We start from the raw sequence: 27,971 nt of genomic DNA on the forward strand, positions 1-27,971 counted from the left end.
CCCCGAGCTCGTGAAACAACACGCTCGAGGGCTCTGAGCGCAACTAGCATGCAAATGAATGCATAACAGGGCTAAACATATTCATCTCCAGTGATCAGCGACCAGCGAGCCAAAGAATGGGTTGCTGGCCGCAGCAAACCCTACGCCATTTCCGAGCTGGCGTTAGGGTTTGCTGACCATTGAGGAATGATGAGCCCTGTCCAGCATGCATTTGCTTGCTAGCAGGCCCCCATTCCCCCAAACGAAGCAAACCTGAACACCCCCCCCCCCCCAAAGCGACAGGGGGCTGGAGGTCCGGCGGACCCCCGGTCCCCCCTCCCCCCATCCCCGACACAGTTCAGGGAGGGCTGGAGATCTGGAGGGTCTCCAACCCCCCCCCCCAGCATTGGCAAGGGTCTCTGGTGGTCCATTGTCAATCTGCACCCCCCTCCCTACCCCCTACCTTGGGTTGGAGAAGGGGAGATAGGCTGCCTCCCTCCTCTTCCTTCGACACCGCAGGAAACACTGGGCAGGGCCGGGCGCCATCATTTTGCAGCGTTGAAGGAAGAGGAGGGAGGCAAGCTACCTCCCTCCTCCAACCCAAGGTAGGGGGGTAGACAGGGGGCAGATTGACACTGGACCACTAGGGTCCCTTGCCAATGCTGGTGGGGGGGGGGGGTTAGGAGAGGGCTGGAGACCCAGTGGATCTCCAGCCCTTCCTGAACTGTGTCGGGGGGGGGGGGGGGGGGGGGGGGACCAGAGGTCCAGCGGACCTCCAGCCCCCCCTGTCACTCGGGGGGGGGGGGGGGGGGGTTGGTTGCCCACCCACTGGGCCACCAGGGACTTTTTTGGAAATGCTGAGGGGAGTTAGGGGGGCTGGAGCTCCAACCCTCATTTTGCCTTGCTCGGGGCAGGGGTAGTTGGGGTCTGGTGGTCCCATGGACCTCCAGCCCCTGTGTTTGACAGGTTTGGGCTTTTGACAGCCCAGACCTGTCAAACAAGTGTGGGAGGATTGTGCCGAGCACATGCTCAGGCACAATTCTCCCGCACTTCTACCCCATGATCAGAGAGAATTGCGTGCTTAAATTTGCATTCAATTATCTCTGATCATAGGTCTACTTCTTAGAGTGCTGTTTGGAACAGCACAGGGCTTTTGATCATCTGTCTGTTTGTTTCCTGTATAATTGTATATTTTAAGCCACATTGAACTCAAACTTGCTTGGAATAATGTGGGAAATAAGTGTCCATAAATAAATACTGCTTTGCTTAAAGATAAAGATTTGATCTTTCCAAGCTTTTAATCAACTTATGCTTGAACTGGTGTCTGATGAATCGGATTTGTTTTGTTTTGAAAACACACAAGCAATGATTTTTTTTTTAATGTCATTATTTTTGAAGCATTGCAGAGAAAGGCAAACAGATAAAACAGACGGAGGATTCCTTAGCAAAGGAACATGCTCATTTAACAAGCAATGAAGAAGAACTCAAGGTGTGGTGAACTGTCCTCCTTGCAAAAACTTAAAATTTTTATTAAACTGTTTCCATTAACTTGGTGCAGGAGTTGAAATGACTTGTTTGATTTTGGGTTTTTAAACTTGTAACACACTTTGCGCTTATTGGTGAGGTGTGATATCAATTCTTTTGTGATGAGGGGTGATAATTCTTTTTTTTTAATCAAATATTTATTATATTTTCAAATAACAAGCACAGTAAAGCAAACAAAAACAACGATCCAGCAAAACAGGGAATCTCTCCCCCATTCCCCCAACCAACAAATATCCCAGCTAAATCGCCAACCTTCCCAACCCCTCTCCAGTTACCAACAGTAAAACCTTAATTAGAATGTCTTGTGGTTTCTTCAAGATATTCCAACCCTTTTACAATATCCCCCATTCCTGACAACCACAAATTCGCTTCTACTGTAACAAGTCCCAATCATTCTTTGAGGCAGAAAACAGTTCCTTCTCAAAGCTGTCAGACATTCCATCCAAAACAGGTGCCGCAACCTCTCCTTCCAGGATTCCAAGGTAGGTATCGTGATTCTCTTCCAGTACAATACTGTGAGAGACTTTGCTGCAGCCAACCCCCATTGCAGCAATTTGCTCTTCCACCAGCTAGAACCATTATTATGAAGACCTAACAGGCAAGCCTAACAAGGCAAAATAAACCCGAGGGCTATGGACAGGGCATGCAAGATTGTAGTCCAGAAGGGAAAGATTCCCACCAAATATGAAAAAACATATCTGTCCCACTCATACAACGCCAGCACTCATCAGAAACATTAGGGAATCTCCGCTTCAAGCGGTCCAGAGAGTAGTACCATCTAATAAGTACCTTACATGCATTTTCTTGCACTAACACACAAACTGAAGCTTTCTTCACTTCCATACAAATAGTCTCCCTTTCCGTATTAGAATAATTGTGATGAAAGTCCTCCTAATCCTGTATAAATTTGTTTCGCCCTGTCCCAACCCCTCACATTCCATTATAGATCACCAATAGAGGGTGAGGATATCTCTTCAGAAATAAACACAAGTTCTCCAAGCACTCCATCTTCCAAGGGTCATCCCCAACCATCCCTGTCCAATTATAAAGTGGTGGAACTGCAGATAGGAGAACCCCCCCAGTGGATCATATCGTTCTTGTAACATCTCAAAAGATACCATACATCCCCCCACCAAAACATCCTGAAAAAAGACCAATCCTGCCTTCTCCCCACCTAGTAAAAATGCCCCTCAAGTGACCAGCCCCAAATCGAAGCTCCCAACACAAAGCTGCTAAGGTAGATACCCTGCAAGCTAGTCCCCACCGCTTCTGGGCCTCTTTCCATATCTTAAGCAAATGACGCATAAAGGAATTAGAAATCTTGCATACACCCTTCCGTTATTCTGAGGTCTACAACAGGGTACCCACTGGACAGTCCGGGATTCCCAGTTGTTCTAAAAGCACACTCTGATTTAAGTAACCCAAATCCGAATCCAACACTATGCGTAATTGAGCCCCTATATAATACCATTCAAGATTGGGAACCGCTCTACCCCCCTTGTTCTGGGGCCTCCCATATCACCCGCTGAGCTACATGTATAAATCCGGATTGGTCCATATTTACTAGATAGCGGTAAAACCCTGCGTAACCTATTTGCCAGGACTTTAGCTAAAACTTTTACATTTACATTTAAAAGAGAAATGGGCTTATAATCCCCACAGGTGGATAAATTCTTTCTTGGCTTCGGAAGCACAGTAATGCCTGTATCGCCCATTGAGAGTGGTTCCCCAAACAAACCAGTAGTTCACCCACCTCCCCTACGAAGCATTGATAGAAACGTCCAGAAAGGCCATCAAGGTCTGGAACCTTGCTATTCTGCAGGCCCCGAATAACTCCTTCTACCTCCCCCAACCGAAAAGGCACCTCAAGCTGTTTATTCTTGACGTCTGTAAGGTATGGGAGTGGGATAGTATTCAAAAAAAGTTATAGCATCCCTGGATTCCGTAGCCTCTCCCTTGTGCAGTGTGCAGTAGTAATTGAGAAAACAGGATTGGATGTTGAGGTCCGTATAGCACCACACCCCTCCAGTACCCCTAATCTTTTTAATATTAATATATGGACTCTCTTGGCACTGAGAAACTGCTCAAGCATTGCACCCGATTTATTAGCGAATTCAGACAGCCCTTGCCATAGCTTGGTATGAGTAAAATCAACCTCAACTATCTGTAGCCAAGAGAGCTCCCCCTGCACCCTCCGAAGGTCTCGAGTATGCTTGTGCTGGGTTCAAAATCAGGTAGTATTGTGCGCAAGTGCAAATTGCACTCCCTCTTCTTACGTGCCTCCCCACTGAACAAGCATCCCCCTAACCACTGCCTTTAATGCTTCCCACAAAAGGCCATCTCCCACCTCACCATTATCATTAATCTGTCGGTAGTCTTGGATAGCTTGTTTGCACTGCCTGATGGATTCTCTGATCTCCCAGCAGATTCATTGAGCCTCCAATACCCATGTCTCGCTGGGCCACCCAGCCCCGGAAACGTTATCCAGACTGGTGTATGATCTGAAATCCGGATAGTCCCAATTTCTACCTCCCTTAGGAATCCCCACAAATTCTGATGTGTCCAGAGGCCATCAGTTTTGGTATAGATTTTGGCAGCATGTGAATAAAATGTGTAATTGCGTTGTGACCCATGCATCAACTGCCAACAATCCACAATCCCTAACCCCCTAAAAAAAATCCTAGACAGCTCTCTGAAGAGAACTATTATATTCCTTAGCGTCCCTCCGGACCGGACCAGGATTGGACTGTTGGGTTGTGCCCGCCTACCAGCAGGTGGAGACTGAGAAAACTCTGACTCTAGAGAGCCAATAGGAGCCCTGGCCATGTGACCTTAGCCTCAGTATTTTCTCAGTCTCTCAGCAGGTAGGAAGTGAGCCCATTAGTCTCTCTCTCTCTCTCTCTCTCTCTCTCTCTCTCTTTTTCTCTATAAGATATTACAGATATATTTATAATACTTCTTCTGTGCCTGGAATCGTAATTAGAGGCTTGACAGGGTTTCTTTTCTTTCTTTGACAGCCTCTGGGGTGTTAAACTCGGGTGTCTCGAGTCCACCCCCCTTCCTCCCCATCTCCCTGGCTTAGCAGGGAAGGGCCGTCCCTTTCTCTGTAAAGGTGTACCGTCTTTGGGAGAGGCAGCCACTTTTAATAGTCAGCTGTTTTTAAAGGATTAAATCAAGTAAAAGAAAATTAAAAGAATTAATTCAATTGAAAGGAATTTAAAGGAAGTAGTTTTTGCTTTCCCCAGGCTTATAATGAGCAGGTAGCTCTTCTGTCTTATTCTGTTTGAAGAGTCTTTATTTTCTTTTCTGGCGGAGCTATTAAAAAAAAAAAAAAAAAAGTGATAAGTCAGCGTCTGTGACTTTAATCGGCGTTTTTTTCTTATCTTAATTATTTTTCCTCTGCTATCCGGCGTTGTTAGCGGCGGTAGTTGTAAAAAAAAAAAAGAGGCGCGAACTGTTAAGCGCGTGCTCGCTCTTGGACGGGTCTGTATAGCTTGGGAGCTGTATTGACGGTTCCTGTTCGGGCCAGAGGCTAAACCATGTTTTGTGCGGCATCGGAGGCTATCTTTTTTTTCGGCGGCACGGATTTCCTGCTTCTTCGTCGGTCCGGTCAGTGGTTTTCTCTCCCGAACTTTATTCTTCTCATTTTGGCGCGCTTGGCCGCCATTGTTTTGCTTGCAGCTGCAATTTCCCTTGATGCGGCAGCGTTTTTCTGCTTTTACTGTGTTTGGCTGTTTGTGCAATGGAAAGGAGATATTGTTTCTCCGGTAGTTGGGGCAATTGGTAGTATATTTGCCCCGAAATTAATTTTTACATGTATTTTTCAAGCTATTAAAAAAAAAAAAGAAAAGAAATGCTACGATGCGAATGGCGCTCATTTTGTTTTTCCCTCTGTTTTTTCTCCGTCGGGGACTTTTTGGTTGCTAGCAATGTTGTGAATTAAAGTGCAGCTCGGTTGGCGATTTCTTCGTTCTTGGCAAGACTCCAATTCAAAGTGCAGCTCAGTCGGGAATTCTCTGTTTTTGACAATGGGGCGAATTAAATTGTATCTCAGCTCCAAAATAACCATTTTCCTATTCCTTTCCCTTGTGTGTGATGTTTGGAGGAAAGGTCTTCGCTATTGTCTAGCGCAGTTTTTATGGGGGTCCAGTGTACGTCACTCTGAGGCTCATTTTCAAAGCACTTAGCCTCCCAAAGTTCCATAGAAACCTATGGAACTTAGCCTCCCAAAGTGCTTTGAAAATATGCCTCTCTGTGTCTTTCTCATTTTCTGGTGAATAGGACTACATTTTCTAATAGTCAGTTGATTAGTACTTTACAAATCTGGCCATAATATCTTAGTTCCTTTCAAGCATTTCCCTTCATGGCTATGATGTTATACAGTGTTTTTAAGAACTTAACAAACAAACATTTTCTATGGCATAGGCTATCTGGTTCAGGTGCCATGTGGATAGAACTACATTGCCGGATAGTCTATTGTTTGGTACTTTACAGTGCTGGATATAAGATCTTAATTCCTTTCAGGAAATTTTCCTCCGTGGCTATGTTCTTATACAGTGTTTTAAGATCTTAACAAACGTTCTCTAGAGCGTAGGCTGTATGGTTCAGATGCCATGTGCAATGAAATACATTGTCTGATACTCAATTGTTGCTTACTTTGCAATTCTGGACATAAGGTCTTACTTCCTTTCAGCAATTTTCTTTCATGGCTATGCTTTCTCTTTGGCATAGCAGATGACAGCTGCATAGGCTACATGGTTCAGATGGTTCTCATATTCTAGGAGACTCAGTCCTGTCTACCGAGCACCCAGATTTCTCAGCTGCTTTAGAAGGCATGTTTTATTCACGTCTTCTCTACTTTCCAACTGTCTTGGAGTTTCTCATGTGTTATCTTAGTTTTCTTCTAGGACTTACAAGATATATGTCCACTTAGGGAGTAAAGTTATCCGGTCAATTTGCATTTTCTCCCACTTAAGGATATTGGGAGGTCCTCACGCCATCTACTTGTATTTTTGTTTCCTCTATCTATTCAGCCTGGGCACATGGTAAACATTCTGGTTTTGTCCAGTATGACCATCCATAATATCTGCTATCCCTTTCTCTTCCTTACAGATTTTAGGGTCTTGTTTCAAGCTTTCTTGACGTCAGGTACAGTCTTGTCTCCTGTGGCACAAATTCACCACCTTTTCCGTAATAGGTATTTTCCAAGTCTATTCCTTTTCATTTTATTCTTCCTCTCTCCAGAGTTTTTTTCTCTTGGAAGGAGATTCACTCATTTTCTGTGCATTTTTTTACCATAAGGGCATAAGTGTTGCCATAATGGGAAAGGCCAAGAGTCCCCATCCTGTTTTCAGATGGGGTCAATCCAGATTGCAAATACCACATTCATATCTCGTGAGTGTGCGTCTGTTCATCTCTGTACATCTCAGTGAGGAAGGAGGCATGACATGATACGAGGTTTGGGGAGATCTGGTAAAATTAAAGGCCAGTGTGTCTCAGTCCACGCTCAACATATGGTGATCCTTTCATTTTCATTCTATACGTCCTCACTCCAGACCTTCCTTTCAATTGGAAGGGGATTCTTTCACTTCCTGTGCATTTTTGCTATTAGTATATGAGTATTGTCATACGGGGAAAGTCTAAGAGTCCATTAAGCCCAGCATCCTGTCCTCAGTTGTGGTCAATCCAGGTTGCAAGTACCACATTCATTTCTTATGGGTGTGGGTCGGTACATCTTAGTACATCTCAGTATAGGAGGAGTAATGTCCACGATACGAGGATGATGAGAAGGTCCTCATTACCAGTTTTCTTGCCTTGCTCTTCGGTCTCACGTCGGCTCCGCGCACTTTTTTCTTAAGTTATGGTCGTAGTAGCAGCGGCGCTCATGAAACAACGTCTCCTTGTTTCATCCTTTCCTAGATGTCTGGTTCATTACAGACAGTCTTATTGGCAGAGTTGTCAGGTCAAGCAACGGGTGGTGCATTTCGGGCACACTCTAGGTTACGGGGTGCATGTAGCCAGGTCTCTCTCTCATTTAATCTCTCTTTTGAGCTCTTGTGTGATCTCATTAGATTTCGTAGCATGTCTCTATTTTTTCTCTCTTTGTTTAGTCAAGTTGGCGCAGACTGTTTTTGTCTTCTCTACAAGCGTCCCACTTTCTGTTTTCTCTGGATGTTCTTGGGCCTTCGGCCATTACCTTGCTCTATTTTGCAGAGTAAAATTTTACTTTCTAGCTCCCAAGAAGGAATTTTTTCTTCATTCTCTTTGGAGTCTCGGTAGTCTTTTTTGGCAGCTTTTCACTCCGTCAATTTCGTGACCATTGAAAAAAAAAAAAAAACTTCTGGGAGTTCTCAATGGATAGTACCTTAAGGGGAGGTCTCAGTTCTAGAACTACTTCTTTTTGCTCTGACCTTCCATGTGCCTCGCTTACTCTCTTGCTAAAAAGACTTGTCAGCGGCAGAGATAGATGCCCTCTCGTATCCAGATATTTATCTCGGATGGAATTCCCTCCGCTCAGTTGGCCTCTGTATTCTCATTAGTGCAGCACTTGGGTCTGGTGGTTGAGATTGAGCATTCTTCCTGCAAGTAAGCCGGGAGCATATACACAGTGAGCAGTTTTTTGATGGCTGCATCTGTGAAAATATATATGTATATTTATAGTTCTACTACATAAGTACATATTTAATTCCACACTGGGAAAAGCTCAAAGGGCCTATCGAGCCCACCTTTCGGTCCACAGCCAATCCAGACCATGAGCACATGGCTAGATTCCTAAACGTACAAACATTCTATACATGTTATTCCTGGAACTGTGTAGTGTTTTATGGACTTCTATATGTATCTAACAGATGAAAGGTACTAACAAGTGTCTACTGTTGATTTATTCCCGTTTTCACTAATTGGGGTCTACGACAAGATTCTCAGGTGATCTGCTTACAGAGGCAACAGCTACAGATGATTCTTTCTCTCTCATTTGAATTGCGCTCGGAGATATGTTTTCTTCATGTTGGGTAACTGCAGCGGCTGTCAGTTTATTTGGACCTTCAGTCTAGTTTGCAGCAGGGATTTAGGTACCTTCTTCTTCTGCATAGTATTTAACTTCATTCTTGTTTTTACCTATTTAGCTTCTAGTGATCAGGTACTTTCTCACTGACAGGCTTTACATACTTCCAATCTGTTGCTAGGTCAGCAATAGTCTACGATATCTGGAGTATTGTACTTCAGGATCTCGGTTTCCACTTTCTCAGCTGAGGTAGATTCATTGCAGTTTTTTGTTTCCAGGCGGCTCTGCTTCTACCTTTGCCATCTTTCTTTCAGTCGTTTTTTTTCTTGAGTCTCTCTGTCCTTTGCGCTGCACTGACATTATATAGCGGCCACGTGGTAGGGGACAGTGTTCAGCGTCGCTTGAACTTTTCAGCTTTTTTGCTTTGTAGTCATTCTATTTAGTTTATTGGCGATTCTTGGATCGTCAAGCTTTTGGCTTCGTATTCATCCTAGTTTGGGTGTTTTCAGGGACTCTACCGCATTCTCAATGTCTGTCCCTCCCGTAAGATTACTGCTTTGGTACTTCCCAACAGTCCAATCCTGGTCCGGTCCGGAGGGACGCTAAGGAAGGAGAAATTAGATCTTACCTGCTAATTTGCTTTCCTTTAGTCCCTCCGGACCGGACCAGGCTCCTCCCATGTTCTATCAACTCTTTAGATTCTTTTATTAAGTTTGGAAGTGGAATGTTTAAAAAAAAAAACAACAACAGATGATACTGTTTATATATATACTAGTAAAAAAGGCCCGTTTCTGACACAAATGAAACGGGCGCTAGCAAGGTTTTCCTCGGAGTGTGTATGTTTGGGAGAGTGTATGTGAGAGTGAGTGTTTGAGAGTCAGAGTGAAAGTGTGAGTCCAATCCATGCTCCTCTGTCACCTGGCCCCTCCATTCATCCCTATCCAGCAATTCCGCTGTCTCCCTGAGGCCTGCCCTGCAATCCATATGCATCCATGGCCATCTGTTCCCTCCATTCATCCCTATTCAGCAATTCCCCTCTCCCTGAGTCTTGCCCTTCCAATCCATGCCCATCCATGCTCCTTTGTCATCTGGCCCCTCCATTTTTCCCTATCCTGCATTTCCCCTCTCTGCCTGAGGCCTGCTCTGCAATCCATATCCATCCATGGCCATCTGTCCCCTCCATTCATCCCTATCCAGCAATTCCCCTCTCCCTGAGTCCTGCCCTTCCAATCCATGCTCCTCTGTCACCTGGCCCCTCCATTCATCCCTATCCAGCAATTCCCCTCTCTGCCTGAGGCCTGCCCTGCAATCCATATGCATCCATGGCCATCTGTGCCCTCCATTCATCCCTATCCAGCAATTCCCCTCTCCCTGAGTCCTGCCCTTCCAATCCATGCCCATCCATGCTCATCTGTCACCTGGCCCCTCCATTTCTCCCTATCCAGCATTTCCCCTCTCTGCCTGAGGCCTGCCCTGCAATCCATATCCATCCATGGCCATCTGTCCCCTCCATTCATCCCTATCCAGCAATTCCCGTCTCCCTGAGTCTTGCCCTTCGAATCCATGCCCATCTGTCACCTGGCCCCTCCATTTCTCCCTATCCAGCATTTCCCCTCTCTGCCTGAGGCCTGCCCTGCAATCCATATCCATCCATGGCCATCTGTCCCCTCCATTCATCCCTATCCAGCAATTCCCGTCTCCCTGAGTCTTGCCCTTCGAATCCATGCCCATCCATGCTCATCTGTCACCTGGCCCCTCCATTTTTCCCTATCCAGCAATTGCCCTCTCTCCCTGAGGCCTGCCCTGCAATCCATTTCCATCCATGGCCATCTGTCCCCTGTATTCATCCCTATCCAGCAATTTCCCTCTGTCCCTGAGTCCTGCCCTCCCAATCCATGCCCATCCATGCTCCTCTGTCCCCTGCCCCCTCCATTCATCCCTTTCCAGCAATTGCCCTCTCTTCCTGAGCCCTGCCATCCCAATCCATGCCCCTCTGTCCCCTGCTGCCTCCATTCATCCTTTTGCAGCAAGTCCCCTGTCTCCCTTTCATGACCCCCCCTTGCATCCATGCTTCTCTCTCTCCCATGTCCCAGCCTGGGCCGCCCTCTTCTCCCCCCCCCCTCCCCCCTTCGCATCCATGCTGTCGTTTCTCCCCTGCCCTCCCGCTCCCATTGTTGTTGTTTAGTGGCCACCCTCTTCTCTCCCCCCAACATGGTTGTTTTTTTTTTTTTTTTTCTTGTTTTTAAATTTACCTCCGTGGCAGCGAAGCGTCAGGGAAGGAGGCGGTGCTCCCGACGTCTAGGTTTTCCTTCGCTGTGTTCCGCCTTCTTTTGACGTCATCCTTGACGTCAGAAGAAGGCGGAACACAGCGAAGGGAAGGCTAGACGTCGAGAGCGCCGCCTCCTTCCCTGACGCTTCGCTGCCGAGCGTTGCGATTGGTTGAGTGTCATTGCTCCGCCCTCGACGTCATCACGTTTGACGCGTGGGCGGGGCAGACACAATGCGATCTCACCCCCTTCACTTTAGATTGTTGGCTAACAGAGGCTTCATTAGAACGTTGGAGGTGCGTTTTATATAGAGATATATATATATATATATATATATATATATATATATATATATATATAAAATGACTTTGCGTGGTCCATACCACTTCTCTGGTGGTTGCTGGTGAGCTCGGTTGCTGGAATATATATAAAACCTTAATGGGTCATACCACTTCTCTGGTGAGAGTTGCTGGTGAGCTCGGTTGCTGGAATATATATAAAACCTTAATGGGTCATACCACTTCTCTGGTGAGAGTTGCTGGTGAGCTCTAATATGAATGGGCCATGCCACTTCTCTGGTGAGAGTTGCTGGCGAGCTCTAATACAAATGGGCCATACCACTTCTCTGGTGAGAGTTGCTGGTGAGCTCTAGTACTCGGTTTTGCCGAGGAATTTGTGGCTGCTAGGATTCCATATGGCACAGAAGTTCTTTCTTTCCTGCTTTGTTATTCAAATACTGAGGCTAAGGTCACATGGCCAGGGCTCCTATTGGCTCTCTAGAGTCAGAGTTTTCTCAGTCTCCACCTGCTGGTAGGCGGGCACAACCCAACAGTCCAATCCTGGTCCGGTCCGGAGGGACTAAAGGAAAGCAAATTAGCAGGTAAGATCTAATTTCTCCTTGCCTGCCCCCCGAGGAATGATCCTGACGTGCATCTGGAGCCACATTAACCCCCCCCCCCCCCCCCCCCGTCAATCACCTTCCCACGTATAAATCCCTGAAGTTTCCCCAGTAATTTCCAGAAAAATGCTGCTTGACCTTTGTTAGACGCACACACATTAACCAAGGTGATTTCCCTCCCTTGGTAGAATCCCCTTAAAGCTAAACAACACCAGTTTGGCCTTTAAATTCCTGCTGCAAGGTGAAACTAAAACCTTCCCGGATCAAGATGGCCACTCCCCCTGTACGGTCCCCCCCGCCCCCCCGATGAACCACCACCATCCCAAAGGGACGACTGCGCAGAACATGAGTATCCCTAGGCCAAAGGTACATCTCCTGTAAAAAAAAAAGTAACATCCCACTGCAAGCTACCCAGATTCTTAAGAGCCACACAATGTTTTCCCGGGTTATTGAGGCCATTGACATTCCAGAACTCTATCATCACCTTATTCCCATCAGACCTGTTGCCCCTCCCCTGCCAGTTCCCTAGTTCTAGTTGCCTGCTCTAGACTGCCCCTAGTCCCCATCCCAAGGAACTCGCTGATCTACTCACAATTGGATCAGCACCCCTTAAGGATTTGACAAACCCCCTAGAAGGTAATAAACTCATGTAAATCCCTACTCAGAATTCCCCCATTTCCACACTTATCAGTACACATGTCCATTCAAAAAATACAACCCAGCAGCATATGACCACCCCATCCTCCACTCAAAATATACTTTCTGCCCTGAGCGTGTGATATCAATTCAGGTAAAAAATGTTTGTAAATTGCTCTGTCCTTCAAACACGACTAATCACTTGTAATTTTTATTTTTGGAATAAGGTATAAATGGACAATAAATCTATATATAGTTCTCAGTGCACTGGGCTGTACTAACCAAGTCATAATTGCTAAAGAGAAACTAGGTTTTCATTTTCTTTCCTTTAGTCCTTCAGACTATGTCAGAAGAGTGGGTGTTATGTCCATGGACCAGCAAGTGGAGATGGAGAGCTCAGAATTGTGGCATGCTGTGTAAGACCTGTATGCAGCTTGTACAATTGAGTATTTATTTTTTATTTTTTTAAGAAAACAAGCAGTGGAATGAAGAATGCAAGTGAGAAGAATAACCTCCATCCTTCTTTGCAGAATTTAGAAGAACTAGAACTGTTGAAATCAAGCAGCAAGCATGAACCTCTGCAAAGAGAACATAAATGTAGCCATACTGGGACTGACCAAAGGTCCATCAGCAATGGCCAATCCAGGTCACAAGTACCTAGCAAGATCCCAGAACAGTAGGACAGATTTTATGCTGCTTATCCTAGAAGTAAGCAGTGGATTTTCCCAAGACCATCTTAATAATGGCTTGTGGACTTTTCTTACAGGAAATTATACAAACTTTTTTTTAACCCTGCTAAGCTAACTACTTTTACCTCTTCTCTGGCAGCAAATTCCAGAATTTAATTACATGTTGAGTGAAGAAATATTTTCTCCAGTTTGTTTTAAATGTATTACTTTGTAGCTTCGTTGTGTGTCCCCTAGTCCTAGTATTTTTGGGAAGAGTAAACAAGCGATTCACCTCTACCCGTTCCACTCCAGTCATTATTATATAGACCTCTATTATATTTCCCCACAGCTGTCTTTTCTTCAAGGTGAAGAGCCCTAGCCACTTTAGCCTTTCTCCCATTCCCTTTATCATTTTCGTCATCCTTCTCTGTACCTTTTCTAAATCCACTATATTATTTTTGAGATGAGGTGACCAGAATTGCACACAGTATTCAAGGTGCGGTCGCACTATGGAGTGATACAAAGACATAACATCCTCATTTTTGTTTTCCTTTCCTGATAATACTTAACATTCTGTTTGTTTCTCAGCCACCGCTGCACACTGAGCAGAGGGTTTCAACATATCAACAATGACTCCTAGATCCCTTTCCTGGTCGATGACTCCTAATTTGTAACCTTGCATTACGTAGCTATAATTCGGGTTCCTCTTTCCCACGTGCATCACTTTGCACTTGCTCACATTAAATGTCATCTGCCATTTGGTTGCCCAGTCTCTCAGTCTTGTAAGGTCCTCTTGCAATTTACAATCTTCTTGCGATTTAACAACTTTGAATAACTTTGTGTCATCAGCAGATTTAATTACCTCAAACTAGTTACTCCCATCTCTAGATCATTTATAAATATGTTAAAAAGCAGTGGTACCAGTACAGACCCGATACGGAACCCCACTATTACCTTTCTCCATTGAGAAATCTGACCTTTTAATGTTACTCTCTGTTTTCTATCTTTTAATCAGTTTTTAATCCACAATAGAACACTACTTCTTATCCCATGACTCTCCAGTTTCCTCTGGAGTCTTTCATGAGGTACATTGTCAAATGCCTTTTGAAAATCTGGATACACAATATTGATCGGCTCACCTTTATCCACATGTTTGTTCACCCCTTCAAAGAAATGTAATAGATTGGTGAGGCAAGATTTCCCTTCACTAAATCCATGTTGGCTTTGTCTCATTAATCCATGCTTTTGAATATGCTTTGTAATTTTGTTCTTTATAGTTTCTACCATTTTGCTGTCATTGATGTCAGGCTCACTGGCCTATAATTTCCCGGATCACCTCTGGAACCTTTTAAAAAAATCGACATTACATTGGCCACCCTCCAATCTTCTGGTACCATGCTTGATTTTAAAGATAAATTACATATTACTAATAATAGTTCTGCTATTTTTCAATTCTATCAGTACTCTGAGATGAATACCATCTGGTCCAGATGATTTACTACTCTTCAGTTTGTCAAATATCTCCATACACCTGGAGAATGTAATGGTGCATTCATTCAATTTCTCTGACTCGTCAGCTTTGAATACCAGTTCTGGCATCGGTATCTCTCCTAAATCTTACTCGGTGAAGACCAAAGCAAAGAATTCATTTAACCTATCCACTATGGCTTTGTCTTCCCTGAGTCCCCCTTTTACCCCTCGGTCATCTAGCGGTCCAACTGATTCTTTTGCCAGCTTCTTGTTTTTAATATACCTAAAAAAGTTTTTACTATGTGTTTTTGCCTCCAACGCAATCTTTTCTTTTTCCAAAGTTCTTCTTTGCTTTCCTTATCAGCGCTTTGCATTTGACATGCCATTCCTTATGATGATCCTTATTATTTTCAGTCAGATCCTTCTTCCATTTTCTGAAGGATTTTCTTTTAGCTCTCATATTTAATACACAGAATATATTTGGCCTGGATTTCCAGGATGGTATTTTTTAACAGCATCCACGCCTGATGTAAATTTTTGACCTTCGCAGCTCTCCTCTTTTTTTTTTTTTTCACCGTTCTTCTAATTTTATCATAGTCTCCTGTTTGAAAGTTAAACGCTAATGTATTGGATTTCCTGTGTGTACTTACTCCAAAGCCGATATAAAATCTGATCATATTATGATCACTGTTATCAAGCAGCTCTAGGAGGCCAGCATTATTACCTCCTGCACCAGATCATGCGTTTCACTAATGACTAGGCCTAGAATTTTTCCTCCTCCTTGTTGGCTCCTGTACCAGCTTCTCCGTGAAGTAGTCCTTGATTTCGTCAAGGAATTTTACCTCACTAGTTAAGTTTCTCACTTTTTGATATTCCGCCTCCTTTGAAGCACAGATCAAAGCAGTTTATATATGACTATTCAGGTACTTGCACTGTCCTTGGTGGGCTCACAATCTTAAGTATATTTTGTACCTGGGGCAATGAAGGGCTAAGTGACTTGGCCAGGGTCACACAGAGCTGCAGAGGGAACCAGAAAACCCAAATGACTGGTGGTCCAATAGGTTTGAGAATGATAGCTGGAGGCCACTGTCCCCCCCCCCCCCCCTACAGTCTACAATTCCTGAGAAAGATAGAGACAGAGAGGTGTTTGTAAGAAGTCTCTATAGAGCCTATATTTTCTACAATGCTGTTACAATCCTACAGTACCATTGAGTTGATAGGGTTGGATTGTGGCATAGGGTTTCGTGCTCGTAGGAAATGGGCTTTAACTACCTTGTGATTGTGCTCTTTAACTTTCGGATTTATAGTTTGTATGGACTGCACCTGATGTCCTGAAAGTGTGGAAAGCTATCGACTTGCTCATCTGATTGACAGATTTGTTTTATACAGTATCGGAAGGATGATGGGATAATGTACTGTGAAGTGATTTATGGCACATTATCTGAAGATTGGATAAGCTATATTGTGATATTGTGAACTGGCTTATGGACATCATTCTGGGTTAAGAGTGAGGCCTATTCCAAGTAAGAGGGTGTGGTGAATCTGTTTTTAAGGAAGTTTAGTGGTCAATGTGTATTTGAATAAGCAACATGTTCATACCTTTGCTGTTATGAGATTTTAATATATTTTGTAATATATAATAAATGTTTGAAGATTATGCATAGTTGTGAGAGTATTGTACATGCATATTCATTAGGGATATCCTGAAAACCCGACTGGCTGGTGGTCCCCCAGGACAAGTTTGAGAACCACTCACCTAGAGATCTGTAGGTATGACTTAGGCACAGTTAATGCACCCCCTAGCTTAACCAGGAACCAGCTGACAAACAGAACCAGGAGCACCTCGGACACTAATACAGGAGTTGTGGAGAATAGCCTCGTCCACCTGCAGGAGTTAGAAAAATACTAAATAGTAGGAGCTGCATGCAGGTCATAGAGCACGCCACAGTTCTGAGTTTTCTATCTTCACCTGCTGGTCAATAGTTATAACACCCGCTTTTCTGGAATAGTCTGAGGATACTAAGAAAAGCTCTCTGTGATCTTCCTATTTCTTCCAGATTCATAATACACTTCTTTTCTGTAAAAAAAAAAATATCATTAATATTAGGCTGGCCCTAAGGTTCAGATGTTGTAGTGCAAGATGTTCAATTTGGCCACTGAGGTTGGGTGTGATACCAAAGTAACAAACTAGGTGCCAGGAGGGAGAGATGGCAACCACTTTTAATTAACCCCCTCCCCCCCTTTTACAAAGCTGCACAAAGTGAATGGGCTGTGTCGGCATTGCTGCATGGCTTTGTAAAAGGGAGATAAATGAACAACATTTAGGGCAAGTTTGAGGAGATTTTTCTCAGACCTGGGTGGCAAGGACACACAGATTGCTCAGGCATAGTGTTTGGTGCGGGGCAGAGGCATTTTATAAAAAAAATGGGGTATAAAATAAGTGACAAAAAGTAAATGGCACTAACACAATTTAATCAGTAATTGAGTGAAGAATTTGCAATTTGTTTTCTCTTTGGAATCCTCCTCTTTTTGGGACTTCAGTAACAAGAGTTATCATATGATGCTTCTTATAGGAAAGGGGAAATGGGACTTGATATACCGCCTTTCTGTGGTGTTTGCAACTACATTCAAAGCGGTTTACATATTATATACAGATACTTATTTGTACCTGGGGCAATGGAGGGTTGAGTGACTTGGCCAGAGTCACAAGAGTCTGCAGTGGGAATTGAATCCAGTACCCCAGGATCAAAGTCCACTGGAAAAATCAGTTGGATGTGATTTGTTTTACATTCTGAAAAAGATGGTTCTAAAGCAAATAGCATGTGGAGAGGTATTAATAACTTAATGTTTTTTAGGCATCTCAGAGAGAGAATTTATCTCTCAAAGCAGAGCTGCAGAAGTTACAGGCTGTTAAAAGTGAACAGGTAAAGTTTTGAAAAATGTTTTTCTTGAACTGTTTATTTAAATTATCCAATTTTCATTCTCATATGGATAACCACTTTGGAGATGCACTTTTGGGCACAATTTAATCCTTGTGGACAATCCCTTCTTGATAGGTCCACCCCCATAGCCCCCTTTTTGTGAACTGTGGCTTAGTTCAAATGGCTACTGTTCCATAGGCACCTTAAAACATTCACGTGCTGTCATACACTCAGCCCTTGTCTACATGTGTGGTAAGATACCAGTGGTTCTTTAAGGCTTCTGATGATCCTGACAGCATCACTGCTGCCACAGCTTCTGTTTCAGATTTGTATTTATTGCGTTGATGGGGTTGGATTGTGTCATAGGTTGGAGCTAACAGACAATTTGTAAGTTTTTGTCTTTAAAAGAGAGGGATAAGAAAAGTGAAAGCAAGCTACCTTATCCTGCTAGGCCAGTCCAGTCACGTGAATGTATGCTACCCTGCCCACAGATAGAGATTAAGAAATTGTTTTTTCCAGTGATGACATCACTATATCTTGCAGTCCTGGATTGTGCGATATTCTGACTCCTGCAGAATAGTGTCCAGTCTTGTGCTGGTGCATCAGAATGTTTCAGTAGCCACCTTAAGGCTTGACCTGCAGGCTTAATCCTGGATTGAGCAGACATTATGGTCAGGGGCTCTTAGGGATCAATTTGTGGACGTTTTCCCTAATTGACCAGGACCTCTGTCAGTTGGTATTCTTGTTAAGTTGGCGGTGGGGGGAGGGGTGGTGTAAGAGCTAGGTATGGTTCCTGGTTTCTAGACTGGGGTTCACCCTTTCTCTTTCACCTCTCTCCTTTTTTTCCCCTTTTGTTTTTGAGCTCCCTTCCTCTGCAGGGTTAAGGCTTTTGCTAACAATACTAATGAAGCTCAATATATGTTAACCCCCCCCCCCCCCCCCCCCCCCCACAAAAACAAAAACCACGTAAACTAGGCAAGAAGAAAGGGAAAATCAAAGAGAATGGGGTTTGATGCATCACCTTTCTGTGGTTATAATCAGAGCGGTTTAAATATTATGTATAGATACTTGTTTTGTACATGGGGCAATGGAGGGTTCAGTGACTTGTCTAGAGTCACAAAGAGCTGTAGTGGGAATCAAACCTGGTTCCCCTGGTTCTCAGGCTGCTGTACTAACCTCTCCACCCTCCTCCCTTACCCATCTTACTTACTCACATCCAATTGTCCACCTCTTTATACACTATATTACAGCTGTTGTCCATTCTATGTTATCTTGTAAACCTGCTATATTATGTAAGCCGCATTGAACTTGCTAATAAGTGGGAAAGCGCGGGGTATAAGTGTTACAAATAAATAAATAATTAGTCTACTCCACTCCAGATCAGCAGTAGAGGCAGAAGTGGACTGGGGGTGCTGGGACTGCAGCAGAAACCCCATCTCCATGGGGAGTGTTGATACAGAGCCTAAGAACCAGCACAATACTATTGTGGCCAACTCCATTTGGGTTCCTGGTCTGCTAGGATAGAGTGCAGCATAGCTTCCCCTGGTTATGAGAGTGGTACAGGTCATGCTGTGTATGCGCTTTCTCTTCGTCCATAGATTGCATGCTAGCCATTTTGAATTGAGGCTGCAATTTCTCCCACATTTTTTAGCTGGCTCCGAGCCAGTGGCTGGAGCTGGGTATCACCAGTGTGTGTCTGAGCAGAGGGGCTTCGTAGGTTGGGGTGGAGTGCTTCCTGCATTGGCTGGATCAGATGTTTTGAGGCTGTAGTTTTTTCAAGACCCCACTCATTTCCCGCAGAGAGCTCTTGGGGCCATTGAGAAAATTGACTATTTAACTTTGTTTTCTATTTTTTAAATTTCATTCTTATTCAAAAAAAATTTTGTTAAAGAAACATCATTCAGTATACAATCAGCTTAAACTCTGTACCAAACAGGTTTGACATCCAACATTGTTTAATTCCACTCTCACATAGACCATGCTCTTCTACTCCATTGGCTCTCATTCTTATCTTCCATTACTCCCCCCCACCCCACCCTAATCAGTTGATTACTTCTTTCTATTTTTAACTAATTCCCAATCCACAATAGGACATTGCCTCCTATCGAATAACTTTTTAAACTGATGAAAGCTTTTGAGTACAAAGCAAAGTGAACCAAAAACAAGACTCTTCAAGTTCAAAAACACTGAAGTATCATTTAAGCTTTTATTTGTAGAAAACCTTTGTTTTTTAAGATGATAATAACAAAAACAGTACTCTTCTCCTTAAGTGTTCACAAACAAGGCTAAGACCCTGTGACCATAGCAAACATGCAAAATTGCCCACAAAACCCCCTACAAATCTACTGTCATATCCCCATTCTCCCCACCCAGTACAAATTCCCAGGATTGAGTGAACTATAACAAATAATTATGCAAAAGCAGGATAAAAGGGGGATGGGCTATACACTGCAAGAGGGACCATCAACCAGATAAGACCCAGAAGCTCCATTAAGATTGCAGTTCTACCAAAGGGCTTATCCAATAACTTTTTAATTTCCTCAGGAGTCTCTCATGAGGAATTTTGTCAAATTCCTTCTGAAAATCCAAATGCACTATATCAGCTGGCTTACTTTTATCTGGCCTTTAAAAGAATGTAGCAGATTGATGGGGCAAGACTTCTCTTGGTTAAATTTGTCTTTAAAAATGTTTTTTTTTTAAATGTATGTATTTAGTGTATAAAAAGCAAAAAAACAAATCCAAAAACACCAAATAATACAATAGCAGAATCAAATCACAGCATCCAAAATAAACCGTGTAACAAGCTGTAAACAATCAAAACCCTCTCCCCTTCCCCCACGCCCTAGTGCTAACTCAAGCCATAATCAGGAAAACTAGGAGAAAAAAACAGAGCCTAGGACCATGTTCTCCCTCGAGGCAAAGTTATACTTTGTCAAAGGGGATCACAGTTGAATCTCTAGCCTTCATAATGTCTCCTGCACTTTTTAATAAGATGCAGTCTTATCAATTTTATTAGCAGTCAACTTATCCTTACAATGTACATAGTAGATCTTGGACAGGACCAGCTCCCGAGCAAGGTTAACTTTAAATCTTGATACTGGATAAAGGGGATGCAATTTGATAGTCCACCTTTTTGTGTTTACAACGAAAGTGGTTTAGATGTTATATACAGGTACTTATTTTTGTACCCGAGACAATGGAGGATTAGATGACTTGCCTAGGGTCACAAGGAGCTGCTATAGGCCTCAATTTCTGCCATGATCTCCACTAGAGACTCTCTGGGTAGGGTGAGAGTTAACAAGACATCATCTGCAAACAGCATAATTTTATAATTCACTGGGCCCACCTGTACGCCAGCAATATGAGGATTTTCTCTTAATTCTCCTTGCAGATGGTTCCATGATAAAGGCAAATAGTAAAGGGGATAATGGACAACCTTGCTGGTTCCCACGACCTAGGGGTATGAGCTCTGAATATATGCCATTGACACACAGATGTTTGTGGGGCAGCATAAAGTGATTTTGCCCATTTGTAGATAGTGCTTTCCTAAACCCCAACACTTAAGGACAGCAAACAGAAAGGGCTAAGAGATCTGATCAAAGGCCTTTTCTGAATTAATGGCCAGTAAAAGTGCTGGTTGTATCACATCTTGAGCCTTCCACATTAAGTTTAACACCTTTCTAATATTACCTGTGTCTTGTTGCCCCTGAGTAAAGACCGCCTGATCTTCACTTCAATTTTTTGAAATTATGCTTAAGGTAAAATGACAAAGTATTTCTCCCTTTTTCTTATTAAATAAGAAAAAGGGGGAAATAGTTCAATAATTTTCAATAGTTCAATAATTAAGCATAGATTTCAGAATTTTTGGCTAAAGTAGGCGCATCAAGATGAATATTTTCCAGTGTACTATAATCATTTTTGAACCATAAAGTTGCGCAATAACTAGTTTTTGTAGTTCAAACCAGGCCATTTATAATAAATTTAAGTAATTACTTCCTTCTAATGATCTGGTAAAGAACTCAATGGGGGCAATTTTATAAAGGTTGCCCGAATTGGGCATTAAAATGCAGGGCGCTGAGCGCAAATTTTGTAATTTCACCTGAGTACTCAGTTTCTATTATAGAATAGAGTATAAGTTGACATATTGGTATAAATATCATTTATATACTACAAATACTGTTTCCAGTTCATTGTGGTTTACAAAGAAGAGAACTAGGAATATCTAGGAAGCACAACACAAAAACATTTGTGGTGCTATCATTTAATGTAAAAGGCAGGTGTAAATACTAGTATGTAAATGTTTCACTTTGGCATGTAACTTACAGAATACTATTAAGTTATACGTGTAAGTATGGGACCTGCCCACATGTATGCCACCTTGCAGTTGCGCAGTATTTGGGTTGCACTCTGTGTTTTGTAGAATACCATTGGCGCCCAACCGGTACACGTATGAATGTTACATTCACATGCGTATGTGCTTGTGTTCTATAATAGCAAGCAAAGATTATAGAATTAGGGGGAATGTGCCCAAAAGCTAATAGATCTGTAGCCACACTAAATATTGTATATAGGATTAAAAAACATTATGTGCTTGATATGGGATATTCTGACCTGATCTTTCCTGTCCAGGTTTCAGCTGCACATTTACTGGAGCAGATGCAAAGAAGGTAAAATGGCACAGAATTTGTTTAAGGTGGTTAAGTGCAAATTAAGAAGTTTTTTTTTTTTTTTTAAAGAATAATTTTGTTTGTTTTTTTTGCTTACCCTAAGATATTCTATTGCCTGTGTATAGAGTATTGAGTACTGAAATATATTCTTTAGGGGAGAAAAACAATCCTTTTTAAACCTTTTAGCCAGCTAAATTAACTTTGGTACATATCACTTCTTGACGGCTTGTGTGTGCACAGTGTTTCAACCCCAGCAAATTCTCTGTGCTCATATACCAGGTATTAAAGGTTTCCAGTGTGCAGGCTAATCATCTTCCCTGTTGGGCTGTTGTGAACATGCAGTAGTTTTACTGTCCTTTTAATACAGAGTTTATATGCACTAAGATAACTTCTCATGTAGCAAAGGTTTTAGTGTACAAAGAATCTGTGCTAATTGGGAAGTAATGCATTGTCTTAATGTTAGCATACGTTTGCATGCATTTTGTACTAATGATCTATATATGGAGTACCTTTTAATGCAGTGAAGTGCACTAAATTTTAGCACTTTTTTTTTTCTTCCAGCTTAGCACATAATTTTTTTTTTTTTTAACTTCCAGAGGTGAAGTTATTTTACTTTAGTAGATGTCAGTAGGAATTTTTAAAAGAAATCAGCCACTAAAGACCTGAGACTGAAGATGGAATTTCCAATTTGGTGACCCACAGACCTGGGTACCAGGGTCCTAAATATATATATATATATATATTTTTTTTGGCAAATCTTTAAAGGAAACATCATGACACTTCAGTCTCCATATTGCCAGCATGTAAACAATAAACACATCTTAATATCTTATGACCGGAAAAAGGCAAACATGTCTTAAAGTACAATCTATAATTCTTTGTTTTCACTCCCCCAAGCATCAATTATATTCATCTCCTATGTGTGTACCTTTCCCTTTTCCCCACTCCTCTGTTGTCTTCTTCATCTCCCACTCTACCCCTTCTCCAAATTTCCCTGGCTCATAGAAAGAATTCCCACAAATTACAGTCCTCATTTAAATGCCTTCATATATCCAATGTTGCCTCTAAGGACTGAGTTGACTTGAGCAAAAATTTGTTATATTACTCTGTGAACACTTCTTACAGATAAAAACACAGAAGTGCACACATGCATACACAGTTTGCCTGTAGTTAACTGTATGTTTATAGTTTACTTTGAATTTTTCTTACATATTGATGTTTAACACAGCTTAGAGGGGGCACTGCTCCCCCTAAACCAGCACCACTCTTAAAAAAAAAAAAAAAGTACAGTAGAGGAACTTTTAACATATTTATTTAGCACATTTGTACCCCACATTTTCCCACCAATTTGCAGGCTCAATGTGGCTAACATCAAACCGTAAAGGCAGTCGCCAATCCGGTAACTATACAAATAACATAGTGTAGAGGACAGGGGGATCAAAAAAACAGGGTATAAAGGGCAAAAGGTTAAAGGGTAAAAGTGGTCAATACGGTCCATTAATGTGCTGTGTTGCAGAATATAGAGACTTATGTTGGATCCTTGGGGTAGGCCTTTCCAAACATCAGGTAAGGACTCCATTGTCTACCAGCTGCCTCCCTTAGTATCTCTGGTACTGATGGTATTATGCACACTGTATACACTTGTGTACCAAAAAATCAGAATAATACCAAAATAATACATTAATAATATATTAGAATAGTATTTGCAGTATTCTGGAAATATATGGAGGTATTTGGGCTGCCAGGCAATCATCTTTCTGTTGGCCACGTGAACAGTTCAATAGCACTGTATCACTATTTTTGGTGGGTTGCCAGATGACCACCAGACTTCGTTTCTGCTGTTCTTTACAGTTGAGTTGCCAAACATGTTTGGAATATGTATAATCTGTACCTAATGATTAGAGAAGCAGGCTGAGAACCAGGGAAGCCAGGATTCAAATCTTACTACCTCTTCTTGAGATATTCGACAAGTCACTTAACCCTCCACTGCCTCAGGTTCAAAACTTAAATCTGGTCCTCAAGGGACAGGAAAAAACCTACTATACTTGAACGTAATTTGCCTTGAGGTGCTACTGAGAAAGGTGCGATCTAAATACAAATCCAAAAATCTATATTTTGAAGTATTACAAAATGCTACAAATGTCACTCAGGACCTACAGAACATTTCTACCATGCTATAATAGCACTGACTTACAGAAGTCACGCAGAAGGGCCTACCTAGGAAAAGGCAGCACCATGAACACAGACCCTCGCCTAGTGTAGAATAAGAACTCACAAACTAAAAACAGAAATATGTAGATAAAAAAACTAAGTGAACCCCCAAGAAGTCACACTTTGCATACAGTGAACACCAGAGAAAAAACATTGATGCTTGTCCCCTAGTACTGTACAAAATATAAAGACAGCAGATATAAATTTCAAAAACTGATGTATTCCAATCATTACACTACAAATTAACAAATACAAATAAAACAAGCAGTGGAAGTAAGATGATACCATTTTATTGGACTAAATACATTTTTCAGTTAGCTTTCAGAGGCCAAAATCACCTTCCTCAGGTAAGAACAGTCTACTGCTCTTATGGTATCCTGTTCTGACCCGAGGAAGGAGGTTTTGGTCTCTGACAGTCCAGTCAAAAATTTATTACAGTTTAATAAAAAGATATTGCCATATTTCCATTTTATATTTATTAAACAGTATAATGAAGGGTCCAGTAATGATGTTGTAATAGTACAAAAGCTTTCTTTAAAAACGAGGAAAAGACCTCAAAACACCCAAACTCTTACTTTAATTTCAGTATCTTTAACTGGGGTCGTGGTATTCATCATTGGTCAGGAAGACCTCATAACTTTTTCTTTATTTTAATTAATATATTTTATCATTCATCCTTTGTTAAAATAACCATTTACCTTTTTATTTTGAAAAAAGGTCTATCTTATTTGACCATATATTCACAATTGTTTTGCACAAAAATTCAAAAGGCAATTGATAAAGCAGAGGAAGTCGAGCACTTAACTGACACCTGATGGTGGCCAGACCCATTTCACTCTGTCGGCTTCTTCAGGAGTTGTGCATCGACATTTAAAACAGCGTGATAAAATGTGATAATTAAAGGAATGACACTATCCTTTCTTGTTTTTAAATGTCGATGCATAGGCCAGGTGTTCATTTTCCAGTATCTATTCACAATTCATCTGCCTGAGAAATAGTAAGCACTGGGCCAAATTGAGAGCATCTTCCTGCTGCATAGTGGCTTCCATTGCCCTTAGTATGAATATTTCTATAGTAAAGGGTAGTTCTGTTCCCAAAACTGTTAATATGGCTTCCTTTAACAAAAGATATTTATTTGTGTGCACGTCCATCACATAATGCTCAGAGTCCCCTCACAGGCCACACAATCTGACTGCCCATGTCATTTCTGTACCATACTAGGGAAGATGTACACCTGCATAAGTATTTTCATGTCTATATTTACTAAGATTAGAGATATTGAAAATGCAGAGGGGTATACCTATGTCTCCCTCTTATTTCACCCCCCCCCCCCCCCCCGCCCGAAAAAAAAACCTTCTTCCTAAGCTTGTGGTGTCCTCTCCCTTATACCAAGGTAGGAGTGAACTGGAAACCATCTCTATCAGTGGCATAGGCAAGCAATCAGTTGTTTCATTCCTGCATTGCACTTTATTCTATTAATTGCATCTGTTTGCACAGTGTTGGTGAAAAAGAAGATAAGATAAGAACATTGGAAGATCAACTTCAAAATGAACACCTTCGTCTTTCGAGCAGAGTGAAAGACTATAAGGTAAAGAAGCTCTTGTTTTCTGCTAATAAAATAGCTCCATTGCTGCTTTGACTCTCCTAAAGGCATTAAATAGTTTTGGGGTTATCTTTTTTTTTTTTCTACAAGGTAGTAGTGACATTTTTGTGGGACATAGCAATAGTGCAAAGTTCCTTAGAATTCAATTTTTGGTCTGAACTTATAATGCTTGGTAATGTATCTGGAGGCAGTGTTTGTGGTGGCTTTTTTCATTATAAGGGTATAAAACATTTGCATCTTGTAGTTGCTGTGTAGAACGGCTGGTAGAAAATTGCTAAACAAGATAACAAAATCATGTTTTGTGAATGTTTTCTGGATTCCTCCACGTTTTTTAAAGGTTTGAAACATGACTTTGTTTTGAGTGGGGGGTGTTCACAAACATTGTTTGATAGTTATTTTATTTTATTGTTCCAGTGGCTACAATTCTTGAGTATGGCCATAGCTTTTACTTCCTGGTTTGTATGTCAGCTAGTGTTAATTGTTTTTTTTTTTTAATGGAACATGTTAGTATCTTGTGTTTCCTGTTTCAGGCTTTGCAGAATCAAAACACAGCTTTGCAAGCAGAAATTCAGAAACTACAGGCTCAGTTATTTGAGCAGGTAAATATTCCTAGGACTTGAACAACACAGCAGCTGTGAGCCATTGGTTTTGAACTAAGGGATCTGCAATATTTATGACTCTGTAAAAAAAAAAAAACCAAACAAACAAAAATACCCAACAACCTGTCAGTGTTTCTGTTAGCAGTTTTCACGTGCCAGCTTCCCACTTCCCTAATAGTAATTTACTTTGAGGAGGTGGGGAGAGGGGAGGGGGGGGGGGGGAATTTGTCATGAAATGCTTCTGCTATTTGGCATAATTAGCATTTTCAAAACTTATGGACACTGATTTTGTACATGTTGAAAAAGCTTTGGTGCCAATGATGCAGTGCAGTTTTCATGCCAAGCAACTGGCTTGCCAGTTGAAACGAATGCGCATGCATGCCATGTGATGACAGACATCCTGAGGATTGCTGACCCTGTGTTCTGGATACTCAATATTTCCCAGTCAGTAGGTCTTGTTGGTTTTAAATTTTTATCCTTCCATTATTCAATAGTTTAATGTTCTGCTTGTTTTCAACTGAAAAAATAAATATTGTAAATTCCAGCATTCACTTATACAGTTCTGCAAAAGCTAAGCGGTTCTTCAGTGTGCCACTGAAATATTAGCTTAATTTAACATGTCTGGCCTAGGTCTTTGGAAATGGACCACACTCAAAATATACAATGGTATACTACCTTTGTGAATGGAAGCCTGGAGTAGACAAGGGGTGATGGCACCACAAACAGACTATTAATAATCTGGTCTTAAAAGGTGCATTAATAAAGTCTGATTTTGGCAGCAAGTATCACTTTTCTGGTTTCTGCTCCTTGGTGCAATATTTGCCCATGCTAGGGTCTAGACAAAGGATTGACCGATATTTTGTAGGGGCCAGATGTTCTCAAGGAAGCCTTGGGGGGGGGGGGGGGGGGAGAGACAGTTTTAGTTTGAGTACCTGGTTCTTTATGTGTGTGTGGTTCTCACTTTTTGGTTTTAGGTGTTTTGCAACTTATGGTGCACTTTGGCACCCATATTTTACAGACTACTTGTACTATAAGGAAGCCACAATTTAGATAGATGACACAACAGTCTTCTGCGGGCATTTGTAGCAGCTTGGAGTTGGATAAGTTTAATCAGTTTGGCATAACTTGAGATGTGATGAACTTGATACCCTGATGATACAGGAATTTGTGCTTGTTGCCATTATCAGGATCTTCTTTAAGACCTGCTAGGAGGTTTTTGCCTTCTCTGCATTACTGCAAACAAGACCCAAAAGTATTTTATTAGAAGATTGAAGTCTCAGAAACTAATACTGTTCTTTTTAATCAAATACAATGACAATTGTACATTCAATAAATATCCTGACCAGTTTTTCATTATTTTACTTGTAGGCTAATAAAGATCTGATGGAACAAATGCAAAGAAGGTGAGAGTTCTTTTAACTTTTTGTTCAGATTTTTTTGGTACCAGTCAGATGAAAAGAAATAACCTTGTAGCAGTGTTTTATAAATTTCTCTTTATAAAGCG

At 41.9% G+C, this 27,971-nt stretch overlaps 1 protein-coding gene across 7 annotated transcripts in view; it reads left to right on the top strand.

Annotated features, from left to right (window-relative positions):
- Positions 1 to 27,971, top strand: part of KTN1 (kinectin 1) — a 227,432-nt gene that overhangs the window by 65,490 nt on the left and 133,971 nt on the right. For all 7 annotated transcript variants that reach the window (XM_030215125.1, XM_030215126.1, XM_030215128.1 and 4 more), the window contains exons 13-18: positions 1,378 to 1,468; positions 17,322 to 17,390; positions 22,017 to 22,054; positions 25,763 to 25,853; positions 26,399 to 26,467; positions 27,836 to 27,870. In XM_030215125.1, coding sequence (XP_030070985.1) covers positions 1,378 to 1,468; positions 17,322 to 17,390; positions 22,017 to 22,054; positions 25,763 to 25,853; positions 26,399 to 26,467; positions 27,836 to 27,870 — 393 coding nt within the window. The remainder of the gene's footprint in view (positions 1 to 1,377; positions 1,469 to 17,321; positions 17,391 to 22,016; positions 22,055 to 25,762; positions 25,854 to 26,398; positions 26,468 to 27,835; positions 27,871 to 27,971) is intronic.

Source organism: Microcaecilia unicolor, chromosome 9 (assembly GCF_901765095.1).
Source record: "Microcaecilia unicolor chromosome 9, aMicUni1.1, whole genome shotgun sequence".
In the NCBI taxonomy this organism is placed as follows: Eukaryota; Metazoa; Chordata; class Amphibia; order Gymnophiona; family Siphonopidae; genus Microcaecilia; species Microcaecilia unicolor.